Below are 16,733 nucleotides of genomic sequence, written 5' to 3'. Positions count from 1 at the left end.
ATGACGCGCTAATTTGGCTTCTCACATGAAGTATCTCTAGCTTCACTGAATGTAACAACCTAAAGTTATTAGACTTCTGATAATTGTGATCACAAGCCCTGTGTAAGTTTACCTTACAACTTGCAAGAGAACTCAGTTTAATACTTTAAGGTGTGTCAGCCCGCTATCCATTTCGCTAGATACACATGTTTATTGTTCCTATGTGGTCCTGCTATTGTGTACATTTAAGCCATAATTGACCTCACATGCTGTAACATTTTCTAACATCATTGTTTGGTAATTACTACCAGGGAGGTGACAGGGTCACATGGATTCCTATTGAACTTTGTTTCCTTTTGTCAATTCAAAGCAACATTCTAACCCCCTGTCTATACAGTTGGTCAGTTTTCATCTATACTGACACAAGTGAGACACTAATACGGGGTACATTCACTGTATTATTATTATTATCTTTTCCCTTTTGACTCTCTCTCTGTGGGGAGCAGACACAGATTATCACTCTCAACCTCCATCCTATGTACAGCATGATGGTAGGACAGCAGAAGGGTCTGTGTATCGCATAAACCACTTGAACTGCAATCTCCTATATCTGTCACTCTCTCATCCATCTGGGCCACCAGTCCCCCCCTGCAATGTCACTTATGTCAACAGGGAGGTGACCTCTCTGACCCTCTGGAAAGCAGAAGTGCCTTGCAGTCCTGCATGTCAGCCACCTGCTTCAGAACCCATTACGGATACGATCAAACTTCACAGTGCCGCCTGATCCCGTCCGATCTCAGCAGCTAAGCAGTGAGAGGCCGGATCAGTACCTACTGGGGGACCAGTAGGTAATATTCGGTGCTGTATAGTTAATTGGGATACAGCTGCTTCTGGTTTGCATGAGGACATTTCCCCTCTACTCTATTCCTTCCAGCATCTTTTGCACCTCTTTCTTAACTAATGACGCCTTTTCTAATCGCACCCAATACATGAAGTGTCAATAGCTGTATTTAATCTTATTGACCAGGGTGCGGGGGTTGTCCCACGGATAACCAAACATTTTCGCAAAAAAACATTGAGTTATTATGCTTGTGACTTCACATGTATTTTTGTAGTTACTATATCTAGAATTATTAATAATTCCTTGGATACTCAGCATTTTCAGTTTCAATTCTTTGTGACGAAGAAATTCTTTTGACGCCTTTATCTTAAACAAGTGTAATAAAAGTTATATTTTAATCTTATCATCATTCCATTTATCTTAAAAATAATTTATTGAAGCGTGCCCCAAAAAAACCTTTTTGGTTCTGCCTTTCTTTGTCCCTCTTGGACATAATCCTCTTTGTATATCTTACATATTACTCTGTGCAGCAGGTTAGTGTATATAAAGGGGTATCTAGGTGACAGCTCCATCATAGTATCTTATATATTACTCTGTGCAGCAGGTTGGTGTATATAATGGGGTATCTAGGTGTCCGCTGCATCATAGTATCCTACATATTGCTCTGTGTAGCAGGTTAGTGTATATAAAGGGGTATCTAGTTTACAGCTGCATCATAGTATCTTACATATTACTCTGTGCAGCAGCATAGTGTATATAAAGGGGTATTTAGTTGTCGGCTCCATCATAGTATCTTATATATTACTCTGTGCAGCATGTTAGTATATATAGAGGGGTATCTAGGTGACGGCTCCATCATAGTATCTTACATATTACTCTGTGCATCAGGTTAGTGTATATAAAGGGGTATCTAGGTGACAGCCCCATCATAGTATCTTACATATTAAATTTAATAGCCCAGGCATTCAGCTCAATTCCCGCATACGTACGGGACCCCCGCCCACTAACTTATACCTTTCCCATTGGTCACCACACGTATTTAACGCCCAGGTGAATCCCACACCAGTGCGTCACTCGTGAACAAGCCTAAGTGCGAAACACGTGTGTTCCTATCCGGGACAACCCCCCTGACGTCATCTCTTCACCCTACTGCAGTTACCGGCACCTAACAGCTGTCCGCACGGCGAGAAGCCGGTCTCCCGGCCGATGCCTAAAGGACACTGGTGCCGGCGCATAGATTCCCCCCTCACAGCGGCACAACACACAGCTGGCCGCACGGAGTTAGCCGGCCTCCCCGCTTCCGTCCCACGGACACTGGTGCCAGAGTCTCTTACTGATCTTGCTCCAACGTCACCCCCAATCCCTGCCGAGCACACACGCTGATCATCAGCGCTCCGACAGCGCTAGCAGGTACCTCTGTATCTAAAACCGGGCGTCTGTACAGCTGGATTATGCACTGACAAATCTGCTATATTTATGCGATATTTATGCTGTCATTTGATTTCTGCACCCAGAATCAGGATTGTATTGTGTGTATCACTACCTATCTGCTGTACCTGTAGTTAGCACCAATTATTTTGTCACCTGTATATAGTTTATGACGCGCTAATTTGGCTTCTCACATGAAGTATCTCTAGCTTCACTGAATGTAACAACCTAAAGTTATTAGACTTCTGATAATTGTGATCACAAGCCCTGTGTAAGTTTACCTTACAACTTGCAAGAGAACTCAGTTTAATACTTTAAGGTGTGTCAGCCCGCTATCCATTTCGCTAGATACACATGTTTATTGTTCCTATGTGGTCCTGCTATTGTGTACATTTAAGCCATAATTGACCTCACATGCTGTAACATTTTCTAACATCATTGTTTGGTAATTACTACCAGGGAGGTGACAGGGTCACATGGATTCCTATTGAACTTTGTTTCATTTTGTCAATTCAAAGCAACATTCTAACCCCCTGTCTATACAGTTGGTCAGTTTTCATCTATACTGACACAAGTGAGACACTAATACGGGGTACATTCACTGTATTATTATTATTATCTTTTCCCTTTTGACTCTCTCTCTGTGGGGAGCAGACACAGATTATCACTCTCAACCTCCATCCTATGTACAGCATGATGGTAGGACAGCAGAAGGGTCTGTGTATCGCATAAACCACTTGAACTGCAATCTCCTATATCTGTCACTCTCTCATCCATCTGGGCCACCAGTCCCCCCCTGCAATGTCACTTATGTCAACAGGGAGGTGACCTCTCTGACCCTCTGGAAAGCAGAAGTGCCTTGCAGTCCTGCATGTCAGCCACCTGCTTCAGAACCCATTACGGATACGATCAAACTTCACAGTGCCGCCTGATCCCGTCCGATCTCAGCAGCTAAGCAGTGAGAGGCCGGATCAGTACCTACTGGGGGACCAGTAGGGAATATTCGGTGCTGTATAGTTAATTGGGATACAGCTGCTTCTGGTTTGCATGAGGACATTTCCCCTCTACTCTATTCCTTCCAGCATCTTTTGCACCTCTTTCTTAACTAATGACGCCTTTTCTAATCGCACCCAATACATGAAGTGTCAATAGCTGTATTTAATCTTATTGACCAGGGTGCGGGGGTTGTCCCACGGATAACCAAACATTTTCGCAAAAAAACATTGAGTTATTATGCTTGTGACTTCACATGTATTTTTGTAGTTACTATATCTAGAATTATTAATAATTCCTTGGATACTCAGCATTTTCAGTTTCAATTCTTTGTGACGAAGAAATTCTTTTGACGCCTTTATCTTAAACAAGTGTAATAAAAGTTATATTTTAATCTTATTATCATTCCATTTATCTTAAAAATAATTTATTGAAGCGTGCCCCAAAAAAACCTTTTTGGTTCTGCCTTTCTTTGTCCCTCTTGGACATAATCCTCTTTGTATATCTTACATATTACTCTGTGCAGCAGGTTAGTGTATATAAAGGGGTATCTAGGTGACAGCTCCATCATAGTATCTTACATATTACTCTGTGCAGCAGGTTAGTGTATATAAAGGGGTATCTAGGTGACAGCTCCATCATAGTATCTTACATATTACTCTGTTCAGCAGGTTAGTGTATATTAAGGGGTATCTAGGTGACAGCTCCATCATAGTATCTTACATATTACTCTGTGCATCAGGTTAGTGTATATAAAGGGGTATCTAGGTGACAGCTCTATCATAGTATCTTACATATTACTCTGTGCAGCAGGTTAGTGTATATAAAGGGGTATCTAGGGGACACCTCCATCATAGTATCTTACATATTACTCTGTGCAGCAGGTTAGTGTATATAAAGGGGTATCTAGGTGACAGCTCTAACATAGTATCTTACATATTACTCTGTGCAGCAGGTTAGTGGATATAAAGAGGGAACCTAGGTGACAGCTCCATCACAGTATCCTACATATTACTCTGTGCAGCAGGTTAGTGTATATATAAAGGAGTATCTAGGAGACAGCTCCATCATAGTATCCTACATATTACTCTGTGCAGCAGGTTAGTGTATATAAATGGGTGTCTAGGTGACAGCTGCATCATAGTATCTTACATATTACTCTGTGCAGCAGGTTGGTGTATATAAAGGGGTATCTAGGTGACCGCTGCATCATAGTATCTTACATATTACTCTGTGCAGCAGGTTAGTGTATATAAAGGGGTATCTAGGTGACGGCTCCATCATAATATCCTACATATTGCTCTGTGTAGCAGGTTAGTGTATATAAAGGGGTATCTAGTTGACAGCTGCATCATAGTATCTTACATATTACTCTGTGCAGCAGGATAGTGTATATAAAGGGGTATTTAGTTGTCGGCTCCATCATAGTATCTTATATATTACTCTGGGCAGCAGGTTAGTGTATATAAAGGGGTATCTAGGTGACAGCTCCATCACAGTATCTTACATATTACTCTGGGCAGCAGGTTACTGTATATAAAGGGGTATCTAGGTGACCGCTCCATCATAGTATCTTACATATTACTCTGTGCAGCAGATTAGTGTATATAAAGGGGTATCTAGGTGACAGCACCATCATAGTATCTTACATATTACTCTGTGCTGCAGGTTAGTGTACATAAAGGGGTATCAAGGTGACAGCACCATCATAGTATCTTACATATTACACTGTGCAGCAGGTTAGTGTATATAAAGGGGTATCTAGGTGACCGCTCCATCATAGTATCTTACATATTACTCTGTGCATCAGGTTAGTGTATATAAAAGGGGTATCTAGGTGACAGCTCTAACATAGTATCCTACATATTACTCTGTGCAGCAGGTTCGTTTATATAAAGGGATATTTAGGTGACAGCTCCATCATAGTATCTTACATATTACTCTGTGCAGCAGGTTAGTGGATATAAAGGGGTATCTAGGTGACAGCTGCATCATAGTATCCTATATATTACTCTGTGTGCAGCAGGTTAGTGTATATAAAGGGGTATCTAGGTGACAGCTCCATCATAGTATCTTACATATTACTCTGTGCAGCAGGTAAGTGTATATAAAGGGGTATCTAGGTGACAGCTCCATCATAGTATCCTACATATTACTCTGTGCATCAGGTTAGTGTATATAAAGGGGCATCTAGGTGACAGCTCCATCACATTATCCTACATATTACTCTGTGCAGCAGGCTATTGTATATAAAGGGGTATCTAGGTGACCGCTCCATCATAGTATCTTACATATTACTCTGTGCATCAGGTTAGTGGATATAAAGGGGTATCTAGGTGACAGCTGCATCATAGTTTCCTATATATTACTCTGTGTGCAGCAGGTTAGTGTATATAAAGGGGTATCTAGGTGACAGCTCCATCATAGTATCTTACATATTACTCTGTGCAGCAGGTTAGTGTATATAAAGGGGTATCTAGGTGACGGCTCCATCATAGTATCTTACATATTACTCTGTGCATCAGGTTAGTGTATATAAAGGGATGTCTAGGTGACAGCTCCATCATAGTATCTTACATATTTCTCTGTACAGCAGGTTAGTGTATATAAAGTGGTATCTAGGTGATGGCTCCATCATAGTATCTTACATATTACTTTGTGCATCAGGTTAGTGTATATAAAGGGGTATCTAGGTGACAGCTGCATCATAGTACCCTATATATTACTCTGTGTGCAGCAGGTTAGTGTATATAAAGGGGTATCTAGGTGACAGCTACATCATAGTATCTTACATATTACTCTGTGCAGCAGGTTTGTGGATATAAAGGGGTATCTAGGTGACAGCTCCATCATAGTATCTTACATATTACTCTGTGCAGCAGGTTAGTGTATATAAAGGGGATATCTAGGTGACCGCTACATCATAGTTTGTTTTATATAGTACTCTGTTCAGCAGGTTAGTTTATATAAAGGTGTATCTAGGTGACAGCTCCATCATAGTATCTTACATATTACTCTGTGCGTCAGGTTAGTGTATATAAAGGGGTATCTAGGTGACCGCTCCATCATAGTATCCTACATATTACTCTGTGCAGCAGGTTAGTGTATATAAAGGGGTATCTAGGTGACTGCTCCATCATAGTATCCTACATATTACTCTGTGCAGCAGGTTAGTGTATATAAAGGGGTATCTAGGTTAAAGCTCCATCATAGTATCTTACATATTACTCTCTGCATCAGGTTAGTGTATATAAAGGGTATCTAGGTGACAGCACCATCATAGTATCTTACATATCACTCTGTACAGCAGGTTAGTGTATATAAAGGTTTATCTAGGTGACAGCTCCATCATAGTATATTACATATTACTCTGTGCATCAGGTTAGTGTATATAAAGGGGTATCTAGGTGACCGCTCCATCATAGTATCTTACATATTACTCTGTGCAGCAGGTTAGTGTATATAAAGGGGTATCTAGGTGACAGCTCCATCACATTATCCTACATATTACTCTGTGCAGCAGGTTAGTGTATATAAAGGGGTATCTAGGTGACAGCTCCATCATAGTATCTTACATATTACTCTGTGCATCAGATTAGTGTATATAAAGGGGTATCTAGGTGACAGCTCCATCATAGTATCTTACATATTACTCTGTGCAGCAGGTTAGTGTATATAAAGGGGTATCTAGGTGACGGCTCCATCATAGTATATTACATATTACTCTGTGCATCAGGTTAGTGTATATACAGGGGTATCTAGGTGACGGCTCCATCATAGTATCTTACATATTACTCTGTGCAGCAGGTTAGTGTATATAAAGGGGTATCTAGGTGACAGCTCCATCATAGTATCTCACATACTACTCTGTGCAGCAGGTTAGTGTATATAAAGGGGTATCTAGGTGACCGCTCCATCATAGTATCTTACATATTACTCTGTGCAGCAGGTTAGTGTATATAAAGGGGTATCTAGGTGACAGCTCCATCACATTATCCTACATATTACTCTGTGCAGCAGGTTAGTGTATATAAAGGGGTATCTAGGTGACAGCTCCATCATAGTATCTTACATATTACTCTGTGCATCAGATTAGTGTATATAAAGGGGTATCTAGGTGACAGCTCCATCATAGTATCTTACATATTACTCTGTGCAGCAGGTTAGTGTATATAAAGGGGTATCTAGGTGACAGCTCCATCATAGTATATTACATATTACTCTGTGCATCAGGTTAGTGTATATACAGGGGTATCTAGGTGACGGCTCCATCATAGTATCTTACATATTACTCTGTGCAGCAGGTTAGTGTATATAAAGGGGTATCTAGGTGTCAGCTCCATCATAGTATCTTACATATATCTCTGTGCATCAGGTTAGTGTATATAAAGGGGTATCTAGGTGACGGCTCCATCATAGTATCTTACATATTACTCTGTGCAGCAGGTTAGTGTATATAAAGGGGTATCTAGGAGACGGCTCCATCATAGTATCTTACATATTACTCTGTGCAGCAGGTTAGTGTATATAAAGGGGTATCTAGGTGACAGCTCCATCATAGTATCTTACATATTACTGTGCAGCAGGTTAGTGTATATAAAGGGGGTATCTAGGTGTCAGCTCCATCATAGTATCTTACATATTACTCTGTGCAGCAGGTTAGTGTATATAAAGGGATATCTAGGTGACCGCTCCATCATAGTATCTTACATATTACTCTGTGCATCAGGTTAGTGTATATAAAGGGGGTATCTAGGGGACAGCTACATCATAGTATCTTACATATTACTCTGTGCAGCAGGTTAGTGTGTATAAAGGGATATCTAGGTGACAGCTCCATCATAGTATCTTACATATTACTCTGTACAGCAGGTTAGTGTATATAAAGGGGTATCTAGGTGACAGCTCCATCATAGTATCTTACATATTACTCTGTGCAGCAGGTTAGTGTATATAAAGGGGTATCTAGGTGACGGCTCCATCATAGTATATTACATATTACTCTGTGCAGCATGTTAGTGTATACAAAGGGGTATCTAGGTGACGGCTCCATCATATTATCTTACATATTACTCTGTGCAGCATGTTAGTGTATACAAAGGGGTATCTAGGTGACGGCTCCATCATATTATCTTACATATTACTCTGTGCAGCAGGTTAGTGTATATAAAGGGGTATCTAGTTGACAGCTCCATCATAGTATCTTACATATTACTCTGTGCAGCAGGATAGTGTATATAAAGGGGTATCTAGGTGACGGCTCCATCATAGTATCCTACATATTACTCTGTACATCAGGTTAGTGTATATAAAGGGGTATCTAGGTGACAGCTCCATCATAGTATCCTACATATTACTCTGTGCAGCAGGTCTGTTTATATAAAGGGGTATTTAGGTGACAGCTCCATCATAGTATCTTACATATTACTCTGCATCAGGTTAGTGTATATAAAGGGGTATCTAAGTGACAGCTCCATCATAGTATCTTACATATTACTGTGTGCAGCAGGTTAGTGTATATAAAGGGGTATCTACTGTAGTTGTCGTCTCCATCATAGTATCTTACATATTACTCTGTGCAGCAGGTTAGTGTGTATAAAGGGGTATCTAGGTGACAGCTCCATCATAGTATCTTACATATTACTCTGTGCAGCAGGTTAGTGTATATAAAGGGGTATCTGGGTGACCGCTCCATCATAGTATCTTACATATTACTCTGTGCAGCAGGTTAGTGTATATAAAGGGGTATCTAGGTTAAAGCTCCATCATAGTATCTTACATATTACTCTGTGCAGCAGGTTAGTGTATATAAAGGGGTATCTAGGTGACAGCTCCTTCATAGTATCTTACATATTACTCTGTGCAGCAGGTTAGTGTATATAAAGGGGTATCTAGGTGACCACTCCGTCATAGTATCTTACATATTACTCTGTGCAGCAGGTTGTTGTTTACAAAGGGGTATCTAGGTGACAGCCCCATCATAGTATCTTAAATATTACTCTGTGCAGCAGGTTAGTGTATATAAAAAGGGGTATCTAGGTGACGGCTCCATCATAGTATCTTACATATTACTCTGTGCAGCAGGTTAGTGTATATAAAGGGGTATCTAGGAGACGGCTCCATCATAGTATCTTACATATTACTCTGTGCAGCAGGTTAGTGTATATAAAGGGATATCTAGGTGACCGCTCCATCATAGTATCTTACATATTACTCTGTGCATCAGGTTAGTGTATATAAAGGGGGTATCTAGGGGACAGCTACATCATAGTATCTTACATATTACTCTGTGCAGCAGGTTAGTGTGTATAAAGGGATATCTAGGTGACAGCTCCATCATAGTATCTTACATATTACTCTGTACAGCAGGTTAGTGTATATAAAGGGGTATCTAGGTGACAGCTCCATCATAGTATCTTACATATTACTCTGTGCAGCAGGTTAGTGTATATAAAGGGGTATCTAGGTGACGGCTCCATCATAGTATATTACATATTACTCTGTGCAGCATGTTAGTGTATACAAAGGGGTATCTAGGTGACGGCTCCATCATATTATCTTACATATTACTCTGTGCAGCATGTTAGTGTATACAAAGGGGTATCTAGGTGACGGCTCCATCATATTATCTTACATATTACTCTGTGCAGCAGGTTAGTGTATATAAAGGGGTATCTAGTTGACAGCTCCATCATAGTATCTTACATATTACTCTGTGCAGCAGGATAGTGTATATAAAGGGGTATCTAGGTGACGGCTCCATCATAGTATCCTACATATTACTCTGTACATCAGGTTAGTGTATATAAAGGGGTATCTAGGTGACAGCTCCATCATAGTATCCTACATATTACTCTGTGCAGCAGGTCTGTTTATATAAAGGGGTATTTAGGTGACAGCTCCATCATAGTATCTTACATATTACTCTGCATCAGGTTAGTGTATATAAAGGGGTATCTAAGTGACAGCTCCATCATAGTATCTTACATATTACTGTGTGCAGCAGGTTAGTGTATATAAAGGGGTATCTACTGTAGTTGTCGTCTCCATCATAGTATCTTACATATTACTCTGTGCAGCAGGTTAGTGTGTATAAAGGGGTATCTAGGTGACAGCTCCATCATAGTATCTTACATATTACTCTGTGCAGCAGGTTAGTGTATATAAAGGGGTATCTGGGTGACCGCTCCATCATAGTATCTTACATATTACTCTGTGCAGCAGGTTAGTGTATATAAAGGGGTATCTAGGTTAAAGCTCCATCATAGTATCTTACATATTACTCTGTGCAGCAGGTTAGTGTATATAAAGGGGTATCTAGGTGACAGCTCCTTCATAGTATCTTACATATTACTCTGTGCAGCAGGTTAGTGTATATAAAGGGGTATCTAGGTGACCGCTCCGTCATAGTATCTTACATATTACTCTGTGCAGCAGGTTGTTGTTTACAAAGGGGTATCTATTTGTCGGCTCCATCATAGTGTCTTACATATTACTCTGTGCAGCAGGTTAGTGTATATAATGGGGTATCTAGGTGACAGCTCCATCATAGTATCTTAAATATTACTCTGTGCAGCAGGTTAGTGTATATAAAAAGGGGTATCTAGGTGTCAGCTCCATCATAGGGTGACATTCAATGAGATGCGAAAATGTGACTTTTTCGATTTTTTTCGCCCAAAACGGCCGAAATCCCGAATTCGCATATTTAATGAGATGTGAAAAACTGCAAAAATCACAGATTTTGCAGCGAAATCGCACTTTACTAGTGCCGGAACTCGCATCCAGATGTTTTCCCATTGAAAAGTATACAATTCGCATATTTAATGAGATGCGAATTTGGGTAATGTGTCTAAAACTTGGCAAAAAAAAAATCAGACCAGGTTCTGATATGCGAATTGGCCCGAACCCTGCACAGATCATTGAGATCTGTGTTTGGTCCTGTCTTAAAAAATGTGTTAAAGTGTTTTTTTTAGAAAAAAAATGGCGTGGGGTCCCCCCTCCTGAGCATAACCAGCCCCGGGCTCATTGAGCCGCACCTGGTTCCAAAAATACGGGGGACAAAAAGCATAGGGGTCCCCCACATTTCTGAAACCAGCCCCGGACTCCAACAGCCCATGGTGTCATGCCACAGCTGGGGGAAACTTTTAACATAAGGTCCCCCGGCCGAAACATGAGCACCATGGCTGATTAGCCTTGGACGGGGTACCTGGAGTAGTGGGGACCCCCCAATAAAGGGGTCCCCCCGGGGTACCTGGAGTAGTGGGGACCCCCCAATAAAGGGGTCCCCCCCAGGCTTCACCCGTCCAGGTGAAGCCTGGGGCTGTCACCGGCATCCTTGCCCAGTGGACGCCAGCCTGATAGGGTTAAATCTCACATCTGTAACATTGCTTTATGCAGGAGAACTACAAGTGCCAGCAGACCTCCCCCACTTTCTGGGACTTGGAGAACCACAAGTCCCAGCATGCGGGGCATTAATGGGCCCGCTGGGACTTGTAGAACTCCTGTAAAAAGAATGTTAAAAGAAAACACACACACACCAAAAAGTATAACTTTATTTTACACACATACACACACCTCACTTTTACACCAACATACTTACCAATCCAGGATCCAGTGCTGGCTCCCTGCTCCACAGCCAGACACCAGGGTAACATGGCTTTCTCCGGTGCAGCTAACAGCCTGTGTAGCTCTGTCTCAGCACTACACAGGCTGATAGCGTGATTGGCCGATGCGTCTCCATGGAGACTCATAAGCCGAAGACGCTCTCAGCCTCTGTAGCGCTACAGAGGCTGTTAGATGCGCTGGAGAAAGACGGTTCAGCCCGGTATTAGTCTGCCACTCATGTGATTCATCCCACCAAGTTTCAGTAATGCCTATGAGATCAAAATCTTCCTCCAAAACTACGGTCTCTAGTTCCCCCATTTTACCAGTTGAACTCCTAGCATTCAGATAAAGGCATTTCAGCTTTCGCTTTTCCTTTGCCCTTGTCATAGTACCTGTTACAGTTGCAGAAGGTTCCTGAAATGATAAATCCGTATCATGGACAATATCTGTTCTTGGCTGTGTGTCTCTCATACACTTTTCTTACACCTTGTTCCCTTTTTCCTCCCTTCCCCTTGCTTCTTCCACAATGTCCCCCCACCTGCCTAGTTTACATGTTATACAATAATAGTAGCGTTATCCTGGTAACATTATGCTTTTACATATTTACTTTCTTACAGGACATATAAGGAGCAGGATTCAAATTAAGACGACGTGGAAAGGGAAATTGTTCTCCGATCAAGCCAACTAAATACATCATATCTCCTTACACCTCAGGAGGAGGAACAAACACAATTGTATTTGCTGGATAGAAGAAACCTTCAGCAACTAATTTGTTTCTCACCTCATACATGATGAGTCTCACAGGAGAGAAACCACATGTGTGCTCTGAGTGTGACAAAGGCTTTACATATATATCACAGCTTCTCAGACATCAGAGGAGTCACACAGGAGAGAAACCACATGTGTGCTCTGAGTGTGACAAAGGCTTTACATGTAAATCACAGCTTCTGACACATCAGAGGAGTCACACAGGAGAGAAACCACATGTCTGCTCTGAGTGTGACAAAGGCTTTACATATAAATCTAAGCTTCTGGTACATCAGAGGAGTCACACAGGAGAGAAACCATATAAATGTTCTGAATGCAGCAAATGTTTTTCCTACAAGCCAAATCTTGTCCAACATCAGAGGTGTCACACAGGAGAGAAGCCATATAAATGTTCTGAATGCAGCAAATGTTTTTTCCAGAAGTCACAGCTTGTCCTACATCAGAGGAGTCACACAGGAGAGAAGCCATATACATGTTCTGAATGCAGCAAATGTTTTTCCCAGAAGTCACTTCTTGTCCTACATCAGAGGAGTCACACAGGAGAGAAGCCATATAAATGTTCTGAATGCAGCAAATGTTTTTCCGATAACTCACAGCTTGTCCTACATCAGAGGAGTCACACAGGAGAGAAGCCATATAAATGTTCTGAATGCAGCAAATGTTTTTCCCAGAAGTCACTTCTTGTCCTACATCAGAGGAGTCACACAGGAGAGAAACCATATAAATGTTCTGAATGCAGCAAATGTTTTTCCTACAAGCCAAATCTTGTCCAACATCAGAGGTGTCACACAGGAGAGAAGCCATATAAATGTTCTGAATGCAGCAAATGTTTTTCCCAGAAGTCACATCTTGTCCTACATCAGAGGAGTCACACAGGAGAGAAGCCATATAAATGTTCTGAATGCAGCAAATGTTTTTCCCAGAAGTCACATCTTGTCCTACATCAGAGGAGTCACACAGGAGAGAAGCCATATAAATGTTCTGAATGCAGCAAATGTTTTTCCCTTAAGTCACATCTTGTCCTACATCAGAGGAGTCACACAGGAGAGAAGCCATATAAATGTTCTGAATGCAGCAAATGTTTTTCCCTTAAGTCACATCTTGTCCTACATCAGAGGAGTCACACAGGAGAGAAGCCATATAAATGTTCTGAATGCAGCAAATGTTTTTCCCAGAAGTCAGATCTTGTCCAACATCAGAGGAGTCACACAGGAGAGAAGCCATATAAATGTTCTGAATGCAGCAAATGTTTTTCCCTTAAGTCACATCTTGTCCTACATCAGAGGAATCACACAGGAGAGAAGCCATATAAATGTTCTGAATGCAGCAAATTTTTTTCCCAGAAGTCACAGCTTGTCCGACATCAGAGGAGTCACACAGGAGAGAAGCCATATAAATGTTCTGAATGCAGCAAATGTTTTTCCCAGAAGTCACATCTTGTCCGACATCAGAGGAGTCACACAGGAGAGAAGCCACATAAATGTTCTGAATGCAGCAAATGTTTTTCCCAGAAGTCACTTCTTGTCCTACATCAGAGGAGTCACACAGGAGAGAAGCCATATTAATGTTCTGAATGCAGCAAATGTTTTTCTGATAAGTCACTTCTTGTCCTACCATCATAGGAGTCACACAGGAGAGAAGCCATATAAATGTTCGGTACTTGTGTATTATCACGGCGCCCACGATGTACATCGTAAGGCATCTAATCTCATCACATGCCATATAGCGTCATACGATGCATGCGATGCGATGCGTTTTTTAATTGTACAAGAACCCTAATGGGTGCTTACAATGATAAATGCCCCACCATTGTCAATGCCTCCCCCAGTATCAACGCCAGCCCGAATCGTGGCGAGGGGCGGCGGTACGCATCCTCCAACCTTTTCATACCCCCACTATCCACATCGGCATGGAGTTGAGTTTAGATAGTGTGGTGAGCGTAGCGAGCCACTGAGCCCGAAGCGTGATGAGCCCCGCAAGGGGATGCGGATTACTTTACATGTATTCCGCGTCCGCTCACAATGGGGGGGGGGCATTTAACATTGTAAGGACCCATCAGGGTGCTTGTACAATTAAAAATTGGGTGCCATCGCATACCATATTTAGTGTTATGGTGTACGATGCGATGGGCACCATGATAATACACAAGTACCAAATGTTCTGAATGCAGAAAATGTTTTTACCAGAAGTCACATCTTGTCCTACATCAGAGGATTCACACAGGAGAGAGGCCATATAAATGTTCTGAATGCAGCAAATGTTTTTCCCAGAAGTCACATCTTGTCCTACATCAGAGGAGTCACACAGGAGAGAAGCCATATAAATGTTCTGAATGCAGCAAATGTTTTTCCCAGAAGTCACATCTTGTCCTACATCAGAGGAGTCACACAGGAGAGAAGCCATATAACTATTCTGAATGCCGCAAATGCTTTTCCCAGGGGATGCAGTTAAAATCCCGGCGGTCGGGATCCCGGCGTTCAGAATCCCGACGCCGGAATCCCGACCGCCGAAATGCCGATACATTCTCCCTCCTGGGGTGTCCACGACACCCCTGGAGGGAGAATAAATTAGTGTGCCGAGCGTAGCGAGGCACCGGGCCCACTGCGTGGCGAGCGCAGCGAGCCCACAAGGGGGGGCGATCCACGTCCCCCGCTTGTCGACATTTCGGCTGTCGGGATTCCGGCGTCGGGATTCTGAACGCCGGGATCCCGACCACCGGGATTCAATACTGAATCCTTTCCCAGAAGTCACATCTTGTCCTACATCAGAGGAGTCAGACAGGAGAGAAGCCATATACATGTTCTGAATGCAGCAAATGTTTTTCTTCTACTCTGCCTCCCTCCCTGTACATACACTGCTGGGCTCTGCCTCCCTCCCTGTGTACGTACACTTCTGAGCTCTGCCTCCCTCCCTGTATGTACACTGCTGAGCTCTGCCTCCCTCCCTGTACATACACTGCTGGGCTCTGCCTCCCTCCCTGTGTACGTACACTGCTGAGCTCTGCCTCCCTCCCTGTATGTACACTGCTGAGCTCTGCCTCCCTCCCTGTACATACACTGCTAGGCTCTACCTACCTCCCTGTACATACACTGCTGGGCTCTACCTCCCTCCCTGTACATACACTGCTGAGCTCTGCCTCCCTTCCTGTGTACATACACTGTTGAGCTCTGCCTCCCTCCGTGTATACATACACTGCTGGGCTCCGAAGCAGTGACTACAGATACAAAATATATATTTTTTTACAGAATTCAGTGGGATTGCCTTTCAGGATCCCCTAAGCAGCTGGGTCCCATAGCAGCTGCATCCCCTGCATCCTCTATAGTTACACCACTGATTATAGGAACCCTGTATGCGGCCTTGTACCACCCTACAGGTCTCCTCTGGTCTCTCTCCTTTCCCTCATGCCTCTATATTGCTGCCTTACCGCACTCTCTCTGAATACTATGTACTACCTGTATCACATACAGATGTAGCCGGCCTTATTCTTGCTCGCAGATTGCCAGCAACACGGCACCTCTATCTGACTGAGACGCGTCTCAGTATTCGGGCGGCGAGGCGGACGCAATACTGTCCGCCTCCTGATGGACAGGGCTGGGGGGACCTCTGGCCACTGTGGGGGGGTGCGGTCGCCCGGTGTGGGCACCGGGCGACCGAGGGCAGCACCATCGGAAGGGGACACGCGCACACCTCGTGCGCACGCGTCCCCATCCGGCATACATATGGCGGCGGGCAGGGGATGGCGATGGCGAGGCCATCGCCATCCCCTGCAAAGATGAATCCCGCTACATCTGTAGTAACCAATCATTATTACATGTGTTAGGTTGCTGACACTAGACTGCTTATAGTGGATTTCTAGTTGCTATGGGTTACAGCACCTCCTTGCATCTTACATGTTATTAACCAGGTCTGATGGAGAGCCCATTGTGTAACAGGGTAATACTAACATCCTCCATAATAAATAGCAGCACAGTAACAGTATACACGTTACTATGACACAGTATATAGTGATATAATCTGCATGTAGACTGAAGGACGATGATCTAACAATATCTGTAATAACCATGTATATTACTAGTAGCTGTCCCCAGAACAGGGGAATAAAAGCTGATCTGGATAAATG

General features: G+C 42.8%; 1 protein-coding gene across 1 annotated transcript in view; it reads left to right on the top strand.

Annotated features, from left to right (window-relative positions):
• Nucleotides 1-16,223, top strand: part of LOC146072884 (uncharacterized) — a 60,786-nt gene extending 44,563 nt beyond the window's left edge. The window contains exon 2 of the mRNA XM_083180065.1: nucleotides 12,463-16,223. Coding sequence (XP_083036191.1) covers nucleotides 12,634-14,178 — 1,545 coding nt within the window. The 5' untranslated portion in view covers nucleotides 12,463-12,633 and the 3' untranslated portion in view covers nucleotides 14,179-16,223. The remainder of the gene's footprint in view (nucleotides 1-12,462) is intronic.
• Nucleotides 16,224-16,733: the final 510 nt, after the last annotated feature.

This window comes from Crinia signifera, chromosome 4, assembly GCF_055691185.1.
Source record: "Crinia signifera chromosome 4, ASM5569118v1, whole genome shotgun sequence".
NCBI classification, from domain to species: Eukaryota; Metazoa; Chordata; class Amphibia; order Anura; family Myobatrachidae; genus Crinia; species Crinia signifera.
Note: the sequence above shows the minus strand (reverse complement) of the source record. Positions and strands in the feature narration are given on the sequence as shown.